This window comes from Phocoena sinus, chromosome 2 (genome assembly GCF_008692025.1).
Source record: "Phocoena sinus isolate mPhoSin1 chromosome 2, mPhoSin1.pri, whole genome shotgun sequence".
NCBI classification, from domain to species: Eukaryota; Metazoa; Chordata; class Mammalia; order Artiodactyla; family Phocoenidae; genus Phocoena; species Phocoena sinus.
In genome coordinates, this window is record NC_045764.1 from 63876419 (window position 1) to 63894167 (window position 17749).

The window sequence follows — 17749 nt, forward strand, 5'->3', positions numbered from 1 at the left end:
CTGTATCATATGGTAGTTCCATTTTTAGTTTTTTGAGAAACCTCTGTACTGTTTTCCACAGTGGCTGTACCAATTTATATTCCCACCAATAGTGTATGAGCACTGCCTTTTCTCCACATCCTCGCCAGAATTCATTATTTGTGTTTTTTGATGATAGCCATTCTGACCGGTGTGAGGTGATATCTCATTTTGGTTTTGATTTGCATTTCCCCAGTGATTAGCAATGTTGAGCATCTTTTTATGTGCCTGTTAGCCACCTGGGTGTCTCCTTTGGAAAAATGTCTATTCAAGCCTTCTGCCTATTTTTTTTTAACATCTTTATTGGGGTATAATTGCTTTACAATGGTGTGTTACTTTCTGCTTTATAACAAAGTGAATCAGTTATACATATACATATGTTCCCATATCTCTTCCCTCTTGCATCTCCCTCCCTCCCACCCTCCCTATCCTACCCCTCCAGGCGGTCACAAAGCACCGAGCTGATATCCCTGTGCTATGTGGCTGCTTCCCACTGGCTATCTACCTTACGTTTTGTAGTGTATATATATATACGTCCATGCCTCTCTCTCGCTTTGTCACAGCTCACCCTTCCCCCTCCCCATATCCTCAAGTCTGTTCTCCAGTGTCTTTATTCCTGTCTTACCCCTAGGTTCTTCATGACATTTTTTTTCTTAAATTCCATATATATGTGTTAGCATACGGTATTTATCTTTCTCTTTCTGATCTACTTCACTCTGTATGACAGACTGTAGGTCTATCCACCTCATTACAAATAGCTCAATTTCATTTCTTTTTATGGCTGAGTAATATTCCATTGTATATGTGCCACATCTTCCTTATTCATTCATCTTATGATGGGCACTTAGATTGTTTCCATCTCCGGGCTATTGTAAATAGAGCTGCAATGAAAAACTACAAATAGAACTATCATATGACCCAGCAATCCCACTACTGGGCGTATACCCTGAGAAAACCATAATTCAAAAAGAGTCATGCACCAAAATGTTAATTGCCCATTTTTTAATTAGATTTTTTGTTTAAAAAATATTGGTAATTCTTGAGGAAGCAATTCATCATCTTTGATTCTTAGTGTCTTTATATGTAAGATTAATTGATCTCTAAAATCTATAGTTTATAGGAGCAATATCCTATTGCTGAAAAATGGTGCAAAGGAATCATTAGGAATTTTTTGAATATTAAAATAAGAAATGAGTTTGTGTACTCTAGACAGTCAGCCCAGTTACCCTTGTATTTCCTGATAATATTTAAATGAGAGAAGAAATTAAAGAATTTATTATTAAATTCCCGAATTGGTTTCATTGTTGACTAAGTCAAATTTATAAGTAACAGTCATGGGACTTGGTTCATATTATTATTATTTAGACCTTTCTGATATGTTTAGCAAATATTTACTATTGAAGTATATTAATTTCATTTGTTCCTAGAAAAATTATTTCATGTTTAGTTTATCTTAGCATTGATTGAAGGTTTTTGCTTTCTCTATGCTAGGTATAACTCGGAAAAATCCCAGAACACCTCTTTCTGATCTTCAGGGAATGAATACTCTAAATGAAAAAAACCAACAGTAAGTATGTTTGGCTTAAGTTTTCAAGGACGTAAAGAAGAAATAACTAGAATTCTTATTAATACTTCTGTGGCTTTAAAAGTATGCAGTAAATCGGGCCTTTTTTTCTTTTAATTTCTTAAAGCTTTTGTAAATGGTGTAATAAGTTAAAAAGGTTAGAGTTAACAGTACAGTAAATTGTCTAAGATTGCCTCTGGTAAAGTGGTTGTACAATGTAAAAAAAGTTTCCCCAGGATAATTAAAAATGAGTGCATATGTTTTAATTTCTGAGACCATTCTTGCGTTTTAAATGTCTTTTGCAAAAGTAATGGGTATTCTGTTTCTTTCCATGGAGAAATCTTATTGGTAAGTAATAATTGAGTAGTTTGATTTACAACAAACTGTCCGATACCTTTTCTTGATGAGTGTGATACCCAAAGCTTACCTTTTACCATTTTCAATGAAGAATTCTTAAGTAAAATTTGAAAGTAACAAATGTAAGTAATTTTTTGAGTTCATAAATAAAGCTCCTTTTCCTTTACACATACTGTTTTATAAAGATTGTACTTTAAATGAGCAAAAGAGCATTGTTTAGTGTCTAGAGTCTGCTGTGTACATTTTAAACATCAAGAGAATTGAGCTTCTTAGTGTCCTGGTAAGATACAAGATTAGGATGATCAGTCATTTAAAATTAAAGTATAATTTCATTGATCAGGTTTTCCATTTTGAGTTACTATGTCTTTCTAATATATATTATCACTTCTCTGCTCCATAACTTTTTTTTATAACTCTTTATTGCTTATTACAAGAAGTCTAGGTTCACTATTTTAACCTGCAAGAGCTGTCACAGCCCAAGTATCCAACCTCAACTGTACTTATCTTTAATGCCAGCAAATTGAACTACTGGCTGTCTTTATAATAATGCATGCATTTTGTTTTCTTAACAGTGACAGTTGGCTGACGATGAAAATCACCATTATTATGTGCATGTTAGATTTTACCTAAGAACAAATTAGATCATTAATCTGGTGACCTGTGTACCTTTTTTATTTCAATCTATTGGCAGTATTCTCACCCTGGTCATTAGAGATCCCTAACTTAAGGAACTCATTTTCTTGATTTGGGTAAAACAAGGAACTGTGACTTGTTGCATTTCCCGAAGCAATTTAATGGTTATAACTTCTAATTCCTTGTTTTTATTTTTGTTTTTTTCTTGGCCACTCGCGCAGCTTGCAGGCTCTTAGTTCCCCGACCAAGGATTGAACTTGGGCCACCGCAGTGAAAGTGCCATGTCCTACCCACTGGACTGCTAGGGAATTCCCAGTTATGTTTCTTTGTACTGCTTTCAATTTTGGATGCCTGAAGTGATCTATATGGGCTTCTGTTTTTTATATGTCAGTTGGAATAGTCTGATATATTGGTTTAAGATTGGTCTGGGCTCAAGCAGTTAAGGTGATTTTAGGCACTCATGGAATGACAAACAGATTTTGTAAAGATGTGTATAAGCTCATTTTTGAGACCCTTCCTCACAGAGAAATTGATCACACCAGCTTGATTCTTTTCCTTTGCGTACAATAAAGAAAGATAAAGAAAGATATGTGGCATTGAAGTAATGTTATCAGGAAAAGGCCAGCTAGCAGTCTTAACAAGAGAGCCTCCCCGCTTGTGTTTGTTGTATTGGTGAGTTTATTTTAGACATATTTTAGAGAAAATTGGTGAGAAGATAGAGAGGATAGAACAATAGATACTCAGAAAATCAAATCAGTCATGAAATCATGAGCTTGTATCTACTAAGTGGAGTCTTTTGGACCTTCCTTATGGAACACTCCTAATAAGTGACTCTTAAATGAAAGAGTGGAACATCCAATTTGCTGGTGATCTAGGACTAAGAATTGATGTAGTCTGTATAAAAACAAGAAAACGCAAATATAAAACTATTTTTAGCCAGTGCAAATATTCCTCAAGTGAGAGAGAAAACTTTCATCAATGTTGAGTGGGCAGTTGCTTTTTGGTAAGAGGGTATAAACTGGAAACAGATGTCTTTGTATCAAAATATGATTTGAAAAAAGTACAGAGCCTATAATTACATATCATGAAGCAGAGATGGTAAATAGAGTCTGCTGAAGTGACACTTAATGTGAATAACTAAAAAGACTGCCCTGGTTTCAAAGATACATTTGTTCCTAGGTGGAAAAAGCTCTTCTGAATAGTTGTAGAGAAGATTGTGTGAAGAATAAAATATACCACCCTATATTGGGAAAATATGCCTTTGGAAACTTGTTATTTAAGGGGCAAAAAGAGTATTATCAGAATTTATTGTAGACAAGTACATAATGAATTTGCACATTGTGGAAGTATATGGTATGTTTTATAATTAAATGGGGTCTGCTGTACTATCATGCTAATACCAGGGCATTAAGGAACTAGAATAAGTCTCATTAAAACTTGTGGGTTATGACACTATTTTTTAGGACTTTGGCTATATTGATAACCACATATTTGAGTACTGGGATAAACCTATCCTCTAAGAGTTGACTATGTAGCATGTGTGGATCCTGATTTCTGTTCTTAATGCAACTGAAAACTCACTGTCTAAAGTGTTATTTTTGTTTAAATTCAACTTTTCCTCTTGATCTGGGTAAATGACTGCTTACCATCTGAGACATTGTATTATAAAATGCAACAATGAGAACAAAAATAAATACTTTTTTTGAAGGATAAGTCAAATAATTTATTACTAGGGTTTTTTAAGTAATTATCATATTTAACATGATTTATAAAGGTGAATGGATTTCAGGGTTCTCTTAGAACTAATATGACTTGATGTCACATAAAACAGCTTGGAGTAATTTCTCATATGTTACAGCCAGATAAATCTCATGGCATTTGATCATGTCTTAGAGTGTATTTTGTTTACCCTAATGAAAAAATACAGAACTTGGTTATTAATGTAAGCAGTTATATGTGATTAGCAGTTCATATAATAATAGCAAATTAGTAGTATGAAATAATACTCATATTTTAGTATAAGTTTAAAACATTAAGTATTATAGGGCTTCCCTGGTGGCGCAGTGGTTGAGAGTCCGCCTGCCGATGCAGGGGACACGGGTTCGTGCCCCAGTCCGGGAGGATCCCACATGCTGCGGAGCGGCTGGGCCCTTGAGCCATGGCCGCTGAGCCTGCGCGTCCGGAGCCTGTGCTCCGCAACTGGAGAGGCCACAACAGTGAGAGGCCCCCGTACCGCAAAAAAAAAAAAAAAAAAAAAAAAAAAAAAAAAGTATTCTATAGTTGTTTCAAAAGTCTCTTCCAAATTTTTTCACTTTAGTATATAGTATGTTGGTTATCCTAAATGATATTTGTGTGTTTTTACATAGTTTTGTTTGTCCTTTGTTTTAAAAATTAGTGGCCTTTTTACTGGAGCATTATTTGCCTGTAACTCCATTCTTGAAGGTCAGATCATTCTTGAGAGAAAAATAAAACAATAAATTATGACAGATACAACTTCTCGTTCTGCCAGATCATTTGTTTATTTAACAAGTACTTCGTGCCAGGTCGTGTGGCAGAAACTGGAGATTCAATACTTTGTGAGATAGATGTGATAAGTGATATGATTGGAGAAATATAAGATACCATGGAAACATAGAGGAGGACTTTACAATTTTTTATGCCAATACTGTATTTAAAGAATTGGATATGGGGCCAGATGCCTCAGAAATGTTTTTCAGAAAAAGAATCTTTTAAACTGTTATCTGAGTGAAGAGTAAGGGTGAGCCCTTTGAAGAGGAGGGTGATGTTTTATAGGCAGAGGAGCAACCTGTATGATGGTCCAGGAGCAAAAAGAGAGCTCTCTCTAGAGGACATGGCACAAATAAAGAATTAAAAGAATGTGAGTAAGAAGAGAGAAATGATGAGAGTCGACTCTAGAAAGACAAATAGACATAGGCTAGTTCATGTGGGGCTTTGTTAGCCGTATTGGAGAGGCTGTACTTCATCTTAAGGGTAATGAGAATTTATTTAATGCTTTTAAGTAGGGGACTGACTGATATTTCAGAAGAATCTCTATGGTTGCTTTATGGAGAATGATTTGGAGAGGCACTGGATTGGATACAGGAAGACTAGCAGTTCTGGCAAGAGATGATGGCTTACAGTAGGTGGTCATGGGTACACATTGATGTGAACCTGTATTAAGGAGGAAAATTGAAAATCTATATGTCTCTCATCTGATTTTATGAGGATTCAGTGTTTATGAGAAGTCTGTGTTGGATTTTCTATGCTTTGTGCAAATAATTTTTATATGTATGCAACAAATATATGACAGTGCTCTAATGTATATATAAGGAGTACATTGTATATAGAGAACAAAGACGTTGTGTATGCCATCAATCTTAATAACAATGTGCTAAGCTAAGGGAAGCCCCTAGAAAAACTGAGACAGATACCTACGTCAAGTCATTTCACTGAAATAACCAACTGGCACAAAGATTTTTAAGTACACACACAGCCTTTTCTTTCTCCCCAGCATCCCATTGATTGTCATCTCTTAAAAATAGGCACAGCCAATTTTTGCTTTCTTTCACTTCCAACCTTCTACTTCACCATTGAGCCTGCCATTCTAATGCTGGGATTCTTCCTGTTAGTCAGTGTGTAAAATACCAGTAAAACCTTTTTGCTGTATTTTAAGCCTTTACATAACACATAGGAGAAAGAGCACGGGTTTGGCAGTCACCAAAAATTTGTTCTTGGCTCAGCTTATCTTCGTATTCTGAGATTGTAGCTCTTGTAGCCTTCATTTCCTGAAAAGAGAGGGTGGGGGGAATCTATGTCTTATATAAAACTTGTGGAATATATTGGGTGAGGAGACAGAGTAATTAAGGATGATTTCTCGATTTCTGGCTTAGTACTTAAGTAAGGAATATAAAAGAGGCAACAGTTTTTTTTTTTTTTTTTTTTTTTGAGGCAACAGTTTTGAAGAGGGAGTGATAGTTTCAGCTTGCACATGTTACTTTGAGATTCCTGAGAGATCTTCATCTAGAGAGAGAGAATAAATCATTGGATATACAGATGCACTCAGTTGATTCTTGGGCTAGAAGATGTATTTTGTTATTAATCGGGGATCTTGGTGTTTAGTTGGTGACTTCCAAATGTCTGCTATCTCTAGATTGTTTCTCTTGGGTCAGTCAGTTTTCCCTGCCTATAGCTTTTAAATCTGGCTACTGATGTTCTAGCTATGTAGCTGGGCTTCTCATGATTCCATATGCATACTTCCACTTAATTCCTCCTATTTTCAGTGTACCTCACCTACCCCTACCTTTAGCTATGCCTAATGTCTCTGACTTCTCCTGAGATTCTGTGTTTCCAACTTTTCTATAAAGTAAAATCTTTGAATGGTTTGAGGAAGGGAATGTTACTTTACTATATAGGGTAAGAGTAAGGATCTAGCTCATTTTTAAAGACTTTCAAACTAACTTCCTATTTTTAGCCCCATTCAGCATCACCCTTGCAGTGGTACCAGTTATCTCTAATATCTGACCCTTTCCAGAGTTCTGAATGAGAAAAACTTACATTTTGTTGTTTTAGCCTCTCTCCCACTCCAAACCCCAGCCTCTACACACACACACACACACACACACGAGCATATGTGTATTCTCAATCATGCCTACCCCTATAGACTCCCCTTTTCTATGATTCTGACGTACACATAAACTTAGGTTTTAATTTTTTCTAGTCTACTACATCTCTTATTACATGTCTGTCAACTTTAAACTTTTACTCTTCCTTGTCCCTTGCATAGTCTTCCTTTTCACTCTTTGTCCTTGTGAATTTATGACTTTGTCAAATTCGTGGTATTTCAGCTGGAGGCTGACATAAACAATTGCTATGGAGTATGCTATGGCAGCTTATTATGGGTTTCCCTTATGCAAACACCAAATAGTTTATTTATAAATGTAGCTTATTTAAGAATGTTATCCTAGGGAGCAGGAGGGGGGATATGGGAATAAAAAAGGGAAAGACGGAGAATCCATACAAGAATCAGTGAATGAGTTGGCCACTGGTTGCTCAACCCTGTGGGACCAACTGAGAAGCTTAATGATTTGTGTCTCAGGACCATCTGTTTGCCTTGAGGAAGAAAAGAGGAGGGACTAATCCATTGCTCCAGGGGTTGCTAGCCCCACAGAGAGTTCTGCTTGTGTAAGTGCAGAGCAGAAGCCTACATCAGACAAGAGGCAAGTGTCTGGAGTCTGAAACTAGGTGCTGCCAGCAGCATCTGTTTGACGCTGGACAAAATTTGTGTGAATGACTAGTTACAGTACCATTTGCAATAGCAGCAGCTAGAATAAGAGGTAAGACTTACGGGATTTGAAATGGAACATAAGAAGTGTGCAGTATACATGTTTAATAGGAAGCTTTGATTCAGTTTTTATACATTAAGGTAGCATTTGATACAAGAAAATATACAAAACACACATGTACCTTAGGAAGCATATCAATAAAATGAATACCACCCACGTTCAGAACCAGAAGATTATTAGTATTGCTGCAGCCACTTTTTTATCATATATTTTCTGATCATTCTCCCTCTCTCCCCACAGGTAACTGCTATCCAGAATTTTATGTATACCATTACTATGCTCTAAAAAATAGTTTTACAATAAACATATGTTTTTCTAAGCAAAGAGTCATTTGGCTTAGCTAGTTTTTGAGTTTTAGAAATACTAATATATAGTATGTGGTTGCTGTGACTTTTCTCCTCAGTAATATCTATCTAAGATTCATCCATCTTGTGGCATGTAATTTGTTCTTTTTAGTTGCTATATAATATTATATAGTATTGGAGGGCATGGGGAGTTATTGTTGAATGGGTACAAAGTTTCAGTTTGGCTAAAAGTTCTGGAGATAGATAGTAGTGATGGTTGCACAACAATAAATGTGCTTAGTGCCACTGTATTGTACACTTAAGATGGTTAAAATGGTAAATGTAGTTAAATGTATTAATTTTTTCTCTATTATTTGTCCTTTTAATAACTTATTTGAATAATTGTTTCCTCAGTCCAAAGTCATCTATTCAGCCAGATTTTCTTCTACACTTTGGTGGTGCTTATATCCATTTCAACCCTAAGCTTTTTTGACAATTGTTTTAATTTCCTCTGATCATGTACAGATGCATCTTGAATTAATTTCATCTTCTTGTAGAAATCTCTCCTGACATTTTTTTGATCAGAAGGGTTTGTTCTCTAGATCTATCACACAGTTGTCTTTACCTTTGTATTGGTCATTCCTTATGTTATTCTTCTGTTTTGTATCAACAGTTTTTTCTACCATTATTTCCTTTTATAGATCTACTTTGTAAACTTTTACAGAGCATATTCTCTAGAAGCTCCATGAGAAAGTATATATAGGAGGAACATGTTTTTGATTCCTTGTATAACTAAGCATGCATTTATTCTGCCCTCACACTTGATGGGAAATTTGAGTGTGTATAGACTCTTGGTTGGAAATAACTTCTTTTCAGAATTTTGAAGACACCGCCACATTTCCTTTTAGTTACAGCATTGCTGATTTCTGAGGCCTTGTTTTAAATAGCTTTATTGAGATATAATTTACATACCACAAAATTTCACCCACTTAAAGTATACAATTCATTTAAGAGTTGGCCAACTATTCCAAAATCTTAATTTGGAACATTTTAGTCAGTTCAAAAAGAAGTTTCCTATTTACTAGAATGTTTCCTTTTCTCGTACTGTCACTCACTGTAGGTAAACATGATCTACTTTTTGTCTCTGTAGATTTGCCTATTCTGGAAAAAATATATATTTTTTGGAAATTTTATATAAATGGAATCTACAATATGTGGCCTTTTATGTGAGACTTCTTTCGTTTAGCATAACGTTTTCAATAATATACGTTGTAACGTACCAGTACTTCATTAATTTTTATGGCTGAGTAACATCTCATGTTATGGATATTTTGGTTACACATTTATCAGTTAATGAACACTTGGGTTCTACTTTTTGGCTATTATGAATAATGCTGCTGTGAACATTCATATACAAGTTTTTGTGTGGACGTGTTTTCAGTGCTTTTGAGTACATGCCTAGGAATGAAATTGCTGTGTTATATGGTTACTGTCTATTTTGTTTAACATTTTGAGAGTTTGCCAAACTATCTTCCAGAGTGGCTCGGACATTTTACATTCCAGTAGTAATGGGTAAGGGTTCCAGTTTCTGCACATTCTTGTCATTTTGTTATTGCCTGTCTTAGAGGGAATGAAGTAGTATCTCATTGTAGTTTTGATTTGTATTTCCCTAAATAATGATGTTCAGTATCTTTTTATGTGCTTATTAGTGATTTGTATATGTTTTTTGATGATTCATATATCTTCTTTGAATAAATGTCTTATTTTGTCCATTAAATTTTTTTTGGTAAATATTCTTCTTTCCATGTATATAAATGTCTTAAAACTGTATCATGCAACAATATTTAGATTTGATAATATATGCAGACAGCTCTTTATGCCATTAAATACTGTTCTCCCACATGATTTTTTTTTAAACAACTTTTTTGGAGTGTAGTTGCTTTACATTGTTAGTTTCTGCTGTATAGCAAAGTGAATCAGCTATATGTATACTTATATCCCCATATCCCCTCCCTCTTGTGTCTCCCTCCCACCCTTCTAGGTGGTCACAAAGCACCGAGCTGCCCTCCCTGTGCTATGTGGCTGCTTCCCACTAGCTCTCTATTTTACATTTGGTAGTGTAAAATACCAAATGTAAAAATAGAGAGTCAATGCCACTCTCTCACTTCGTCCCAGCTTGCCCTTCCCCCTCCCCATGTGCTCAAGTCCATTCTCTACATCTGCCTCTTTATTCCTGTCCTGCCTCTAGGTTCTTCAGAGCCATTTTTTTTTTTAGATTTCATATATATGTGTTAGCATATGGTATTTTTCTCTTTCTGACTTACTTCACTCTGTATGACAGATTCTAGATCCATCCACCTCACTACAAATAACTCAGTTTCATTTCTTTTTATGGCTGAGTAATATTCCATTGTATGTATGTGCCACATCTTCTTTATCCATTCATCTGTCGATGGACACTTAGGTTGCTTCCTTTCTATCATGTCACTTTGTACATGTCTCAATTACAGAATTTATCACACTTATTGTCACTGTTGATATATGACAATCTCAGTCCCCTATTCTACTAGTCTGTTCATCTCAGACTCACCTCTGTCCCCTACTAGTCTGTGAGTGGGACCACGGCTTAGTCTTCTTCATTCCCCCAGCACCAAACACAGAGGCCAGCACGTGCTAAGATGAGGATGCTGCATAAGGCCTCATGTCCCACTTAGGGCTGGAAGGAGCAGGGCAGAGGGGTGGCAGAGAGAGATTAAAGAAAAAAATGAAGGAGAGATTATGGAAATCATAGGGAGATCAAAGTAAGGGGATAAATGAGACAAGAGGGGCAGCATTTGTATGAAGCACTGGGATGGGTAATATGAAGACCTTGCTCAAAACAGGTGGGGTCAATTTAAAAAAACCAACATTTCCTCAGCACCTACTATGTGTGGGTAACACTATGTTAGACACTGTGGGGATATAAAGTTAAACAAAACACCTTTCCCTATGATTTGGTTGGGAAGATAAGACAAAGACCGGCAACATTCATGCATACATATACAAAGTTTTAAGGTTCTTAAAGTTCAGTATCATTTTCAACTTCAAGACATTTAATATGAAGCCCCTTAGCAGTCAATAAGATATTGTTTTAAGAAATATTAGATATGGAAACTGACTTGCCTAGTTGAGATCTCAGCAAAGCTCAACAAGCCTAGACTTGAAACAATTTTCTTAGAAAGTGGACTAAGACAAATTGACATGGATATATAAATTTTAATACCATTTAGGAGTATTTCTCATTTCTGTGTCTCAAACTGTATATCATGAGCCTTTTTTTTTTTTTACCGTCCCTGAGTTCTCTCTACTTTATTTTTTTTATTTTTAATTTTTTTACATCTTTATTGGAGTATAATTGCTTTACAATGGTGTGTTAGTTTCTGCTTTATAACAAAGTGAATCAGTTATACATATACATATGTTCCCATATCTCTTCCCTCTTGCGTCTCCCTCCCACCCTTCCTATCCCACCCCTCTAGGTGGTCACAAAGCACCGAGCTGATCTCCCTGTGCTATGCGGCTGCTTCCCACTAGCTATCTATTTTACATTTGGTAGTGTATATATGTCCATGCCACTCTCTCACTTTGTCACAGCTTACCCTTCCCCCTCCCTGTATCCTCAAGTCCCTTCTCTAGTAGGTCTGTGTCTTTATTCCTCTCTTACCCCTAGGTTCTTCATGACATTTTTTCTTTTTCTTAGATTCCATATATGTGTTAGCATATGGTATTTGTCTTTCTCTTTCTGACTTACTTCACTCTGTATGACAGACTCTAGGTCCATCCACCTCACTACAAATAACTCAATTTTGTTTCTTTTTATGGCTGAGTAATATTCCATTGTATATATGTGCCACATCTTCTTTATCCATTCATCCGATGATGGACACTTACGTTGCTTCCATCTCCTGGCTATTGTAAATAGAGCTGCAATGAACATTTTGGTACATGACTCTTTTTGAATTATGATTTTCTCAGGATATATATCCAGTAGTGGGATTGCTGCGTCGTATGGTAGTTCTATTTTTAGTTTTTTAAGGAACCTCCATACTGTTCTTCATAGTGGCTGTACCAGTTCACATTCCCACCAACAGTGCAAGAGTGTTCCCTTTTGTCCACACCCTCTCCAGCATTTATTGTTTCTAGATTTTTTGATGATGGCCATTCTGACCGGTGTGAGATGGTATCTCATTGTAGTTTTGATTTGCATTTCTCTAATGATTAATGATGTTGAGCATTCTTTCATGTGTTTGTTGGCAATCTGTATATCTTCTTTGGAGAAATGTTTATTTAGGTCTTCGGCGCATTTTTGGATTGGGTTGTTTGTTTTTTTGTTATTGAGCTGCATGAGCTGCTTGTAAATTTTGGAGATTAATCCTTTGTCAGTTGCTTCATTTGCAAATGTTTTCTCCCATTCTGAGGGTTGTCTTTTGGTCTTGTTTATGGTTTCCTTTGCTGCTCCCACATGATTTTTAATGACCTTATAGACTTCCATGGGGGTGGTTATAATATAATTTCTTTCATTTATTTCCAATTGTTGTTTATTTAGGTTGTTTCTAATTTTCTTGATATTGATGAAAATTTTTGTAGATAAAGTTTTGCATGTTTAATTTTTTTTTTTTATCTTCTGTTGTTCTTAGTAAGAAGCTTGACCAGAAGGACAGAACAAAGCTATTACAAGATTTTAAAGATATTGTCCTGGCTATCTAAAAAGTAGTATAGTTTAAATAAAGAACTAATTGGAAAATAAATATTTTAAGGTTATATTCCATTTTTCAAAAGCAGGAAGTTTCAAAAATAGTACAAAGGAAAAAAATAGTTCATAGAGTCCTATGTACCCTTCACTCAGTTTTCCTTAAATGACATCTTATATACTGGTAGTATATTATCAAAACCAGGAAAGTTATATTGTTACATTAATATTAATTAGACTACAGTTCTCACCATTTAAAAAAATCTGTGTGTGTGTGTGTGTGTGTGTGTGTGTGTGTGTATGGGTAGTTTTTTGCAGTTTTATCCCATGTATAGATTTGTGTAACCAACTCCACAATCAAGATACCGAACTCTTTCATCATCATAAAAGAATTTATTCATGCTGCTTATTTGTATTATCCTTCTTCCGTGTCCCTTTCCTGTCCTCTAGCAACCACTAATCTGTTCTTCATTTCTGTAGTTTTGTTATTTTGCGAATGTTATATAAATCAAATTATATAGTATGAAACTGTCAGGGAGAAAAAACTTTTCGTCTGCCTTCTTAGGTTCAGTGGCTGCGGGCCTGTAAGTTAAACTAATGAAAGACAATTAACAGGAGAAGAAGCATACAGTTTTTATTAATGTTTTACGTACATGAGTATTCTCCGAAAAGAAGTGAAACTCAAAGAAGTGGTTACACTCAGTGACTAATATATCCTTTTTTCAAAAGGAAAGAGGGTTTGGGCTTCAAACACAGACAAAAGCCATGACATTACATTTTAATACATTATATTATTTACTGCTTGTTAAGTGGTATATTTAAAGGTATTAGCTATATGATGTGCTCACCTTCATGCACATTTGAATGTGAATGTGCTAGAATCCGTAGAAATTTTTTGTTCTGAAAGAGTAAAAGATAAGCCAAATTAATCAGTAATCTCTCTGATAAAACCATTTTCTGCTGGTTTAGCATTTTTTCTAAATTTTAACTTTAGTGTTTAAAGTTTTATTTTACTTTTTTAAGAAATGTATAGAGTTTTAAGGATGACTCAATTAACAAAGCACATTGTACTCTATTTAATTTTTACAGTGAAACATTTGATTTTGCCTGGAATGGCAGAACAGGGATTCGCCAGAGCAGACTATCCAGTAACACCTCCTTGCTTGATAAAGATGGGATATTCGCTAATTCAGCTAGCAGCAAACTCTTGGAGAGAGCCCATGGAATTCTCACGTTAGTATTGATCAATAATGTGGATTGCTTTTTTATGACTGATTTAAAATTTCTGGCTAAAAATGAAGAGAGGTGATCATGAAGCATTATTTTCATGAGTAGAATTTTGAGTGAAACAAGACTCAAAAGTAGTCAGAATTTAGAGCTGTGACAGTCTCCTGTATTATAAAGCTGGTGTTTGTTTTCATCTCACCAGGAGAATCAGACTGAATATACTTATTATGGAGATGACTCCTTATTGCTCTTTAACAGACCCTACATCCAGAGAGAGCAAAAACTGATAGCTCTTTTTAGGATTCCTAGTCTTTAACTGCAGTTGTCCTTTAATTCTGGCAATCCTAACAAATTGGGCAGGAAAATCCCTTATGAAGTGGTGAATGGGGCCATATACAGTTTACCCCTCAACACTGCATGGGTTAGAGGTGCCAACCCTCTGTACAGTCAGAAATTTGTGTGTTTCCTGTAGTCAGCCCTCCATATCCACTGCTCCTTGGTATCTGTGATTCCACATCCACAGATTCAACCAACCTCAGATCAAGTACAGTAACTTGGACAATTAACAAGAGAAGAAGCATACAGTTTTGAAAAAACTGTTGAAAAAAAATTCCACTTATAAGTGGAACTGCACAGTCAAAACCTGTGTTGTTCAAGGGACACCTGTATGGTGATATATAACACTTAACCCAAGCCTGCCATTCCTCCTTACCTGATTTAGAACTGGTTTGAGGACATAGATATAACCATGCATGGTAGAGAAGTAAAAAGTTCTTAGCTAACTATATCAACATATTTCAAACACTTCCAAAGCATATTTTTTGACCACAGCTAGAAGTGTGACTGAATTGGATTCCTTAATCCCTAAATCATCGCTTAACAGTGTTAATAGGCTCAATTTGTGTAAGTCTTGCTATACTCCAGAATTAGTAGGTGAAAGAGCTTAGATTCAAGCCAGGGTCTTCCTGACACCCCAGCCCATGTTCATAATCATTGGGCTTTATTCCCTGTATGTAGCCATTAAAAATAAAAAAGATTTGATATAAGTGTGATACTGAATTATGAATAAGGGAAAAAAGGGCAAAGGAGAATTTTTAATTTCTAAAAATGGAAGATCATGAGTCTTAGTGAAAAGTACATTTTAAAAATTCATGAAATTAGGCATCTATTTAAGTTTAAAATGACAGAAACAATGCCTCTTTAGGTTTAAGAATGCAGAGCCCTATTAACATCCAAAAGAAAATGAAACTTCAGCTTTGAATGTACATTATGTTACTTATCATCGGGCTTAAATGTGTTTGTACCTGTATTACAGAGCAGGCATCTCTTTTCTTCTCTTATCCTTCCTTCCCAAAGGTGACTGCTTAGTTGAATTAGACAGTGTTTTCATTTAGGCGACCTATAACTTGGAAATGGGTATATAATCTGTTATTTTAGTAGAGATCTTGAAATCATTTGTCTCTACCGTGTTTTTTTTTCCCTAATGTATGATTTATCTCTATAGGAGAAACAAAAATTTCAAATCCAAGCCTGGCCTTCCAAAGGTGAGTATTACAAAAAAAATTTTTCTGTTAGTGCCCCATTTCATAATTATTTTTTTATTATTCATGCAAATGATCTTCATAAACAAAAAAAGAAATATCTTATTTGTACCCAAAATAGAGGTTAATTGTTTATATTAAGTTGAAACCATTTTAGAAATAATGCTGGATGTTATGAAATGGCCAGGTTTAATGGTTCAGGTAAATATTTGTGATATGTCCCATTTTCTAGTGTTTGAAGAGCTTCTGAATATAAATGTAAATTTTTGTTGAGTAATTGCATCTTTGCATAAGATCTTTTCATTTCTCCTTCAGTCAGGTTAAGATAAAATTCTGAATTTTATCTGATTTAAAAATAATTTCTAAGTAATGCTTACCTAACTCTCATCATCATTAGCATTAGTTAGCCAGGTTTTTCTGTAAAGGTCCAGTTAGGCTTGCAGGCTTATCTGTTCTGGTCTGTGTTATAATTACTTAGCTCTGCTATCATAGCACAAATGCAGCTGTAGACAATATGTAACTGAATGAGAGTGACTGTATTCCAATAAAACTTTATTTATGGACACTGAAATTTGAATTTCATTTAATTTTCACATGCCATCATATATTATTTAATTCTTTTTGCAACCATATAAATCTTATAAAAACAGGATTTGACCCAGGGGTTGTAATTTGCCGACTCTAATCTACATTCCAAAATATTTATTAAATTTACTAAAGAAAGAAAAATCTTACTGAGTTTTTCTTTCTCTTGTGCTCTCCCAAAGAAGGAGTCCTGTCGTTTGTAACTTTGTTAATGGGCATAATTTCAAAATTCTAAAAGAACTGAAAAAGAGCTATTTATTGTCATGATTCTCTAGTTCAAGAAAGAAGAAAATGAATCTGTCTTTAATTTTTCCTTCTACTTAAGTCACCTTATATTTCCAAAGAAAATTTAATGTACTGCTGATGTGGTTTGTGGTAGTGACAAATACGTTTTAAGCCACAAAGAAAATTTACCTAAGTGGTTTGTGATTATGGTCATACATGAAACAATTTTATGTAGAGAGAAAGAGAGGAGACTGCATTCATTGTCAAATATTCATTATCGTTCATTTGTCTTTCTTTTTTCCTTCACTGTCTCTATAGCCTTTTAGTATTTTGAATGCCACCTCTGGACCTAGTGTTTGTGCTGTTCTTTACCCTCTCCTCAAATGGATAAATTATTTCTTTTTAATTGTAGTATAGTTGATTTACAATGTTGTGTTAATTTCTGCTGTACAGCAAAGTGACTCAGTTATACATATATATACATTCTTTTATAACTTCTTAAACTTTACATGATAGACAACAAGAATATGTTGGATACATCTAAAGTGAATGATTCCATTCAATCATCCATCATGGGAATCCCATCTATTTCTCAATCTTTTAAAATTAAATATGGCTAATCTTTTGTTTATTTTAGTGTGTCTTGTGTGTTCAAGTACATATATTTAATATTAGAGAGGCAACATAGTCTGTGAGAATATAGACCTTGGAGTCAAACTGACCTACATTCAAATGATGGATCTGTTACCTGCTCTTTGATTTTTTCAAAAATTAATTAATTATTTTTTGGCTGCGTTGGGTCTTTGCTGCTGTGTGTGGGCTTTCTCTAGTTGCAGCAAGCTGGGGCTACTCTTAGTTGCGGTGGTGCGTGGGCTTCTCATTGAGGTGGCTCCTCTTGTTGCAGAGCATGGGCTCTAGGCGCGCAGGCCTCAGTAGTCGTGGTACGCGGGCTTAAGTAGTTATGGCGCATGGGCTTAGTTGCTCCGTGGCATGTGGGATCTTCCTGGACCAGAGCATGAACCTGTGTCCCCTGCATTGGCAGGGGGATTCTTAACCACTGCGCCACCAGGGAAGTCCCTGCTCTTTGATTTTTGGAGTTAGTTCTCGAACTTGTCTTAACCTCTGTCTCTTCATTTGTAATGTGGAGGATAATATATGTTAGGATGAGAGATATATATTTGGTATGTGCATGATTAGTATTCAATAAATAATAAATATTTTCTTCATATTTGCTGCCAGAATGT

At 35.2% G+C, this 17749-nt stretch overlaps 1 protein-coding gene across 6 annotated transcripts in view; it reads left to right on the plus strand.

The window, feature by feature from the left end:
- MYO9A (myosin IXA) overlaps window positions 1-17749 on the plus strand; it is a 270682-nt gene that overhangs the window by 145391 nt on the left and 107542 nt on the right. For all 6 annotated transcript variants that reach the window (XM_032622165.1, XM_032622167.1, XM_032622168.1 and 3 more), the window contains exons 16-18: window positions 1510-1585; window positions 14017-14160; window positions 15659-15698. In XM_032622165.1, coding sequence (XP_032478056.1) covers window positions 1510-1585; window positions 14017-14160; window positions 15659-15698 — 260 coding nt within the window. The remainder of the gene's footprint in view (window positions 1-1509; window positions 1586-14016; window positions 14161-15658; window positions 15699-17749) is intronic.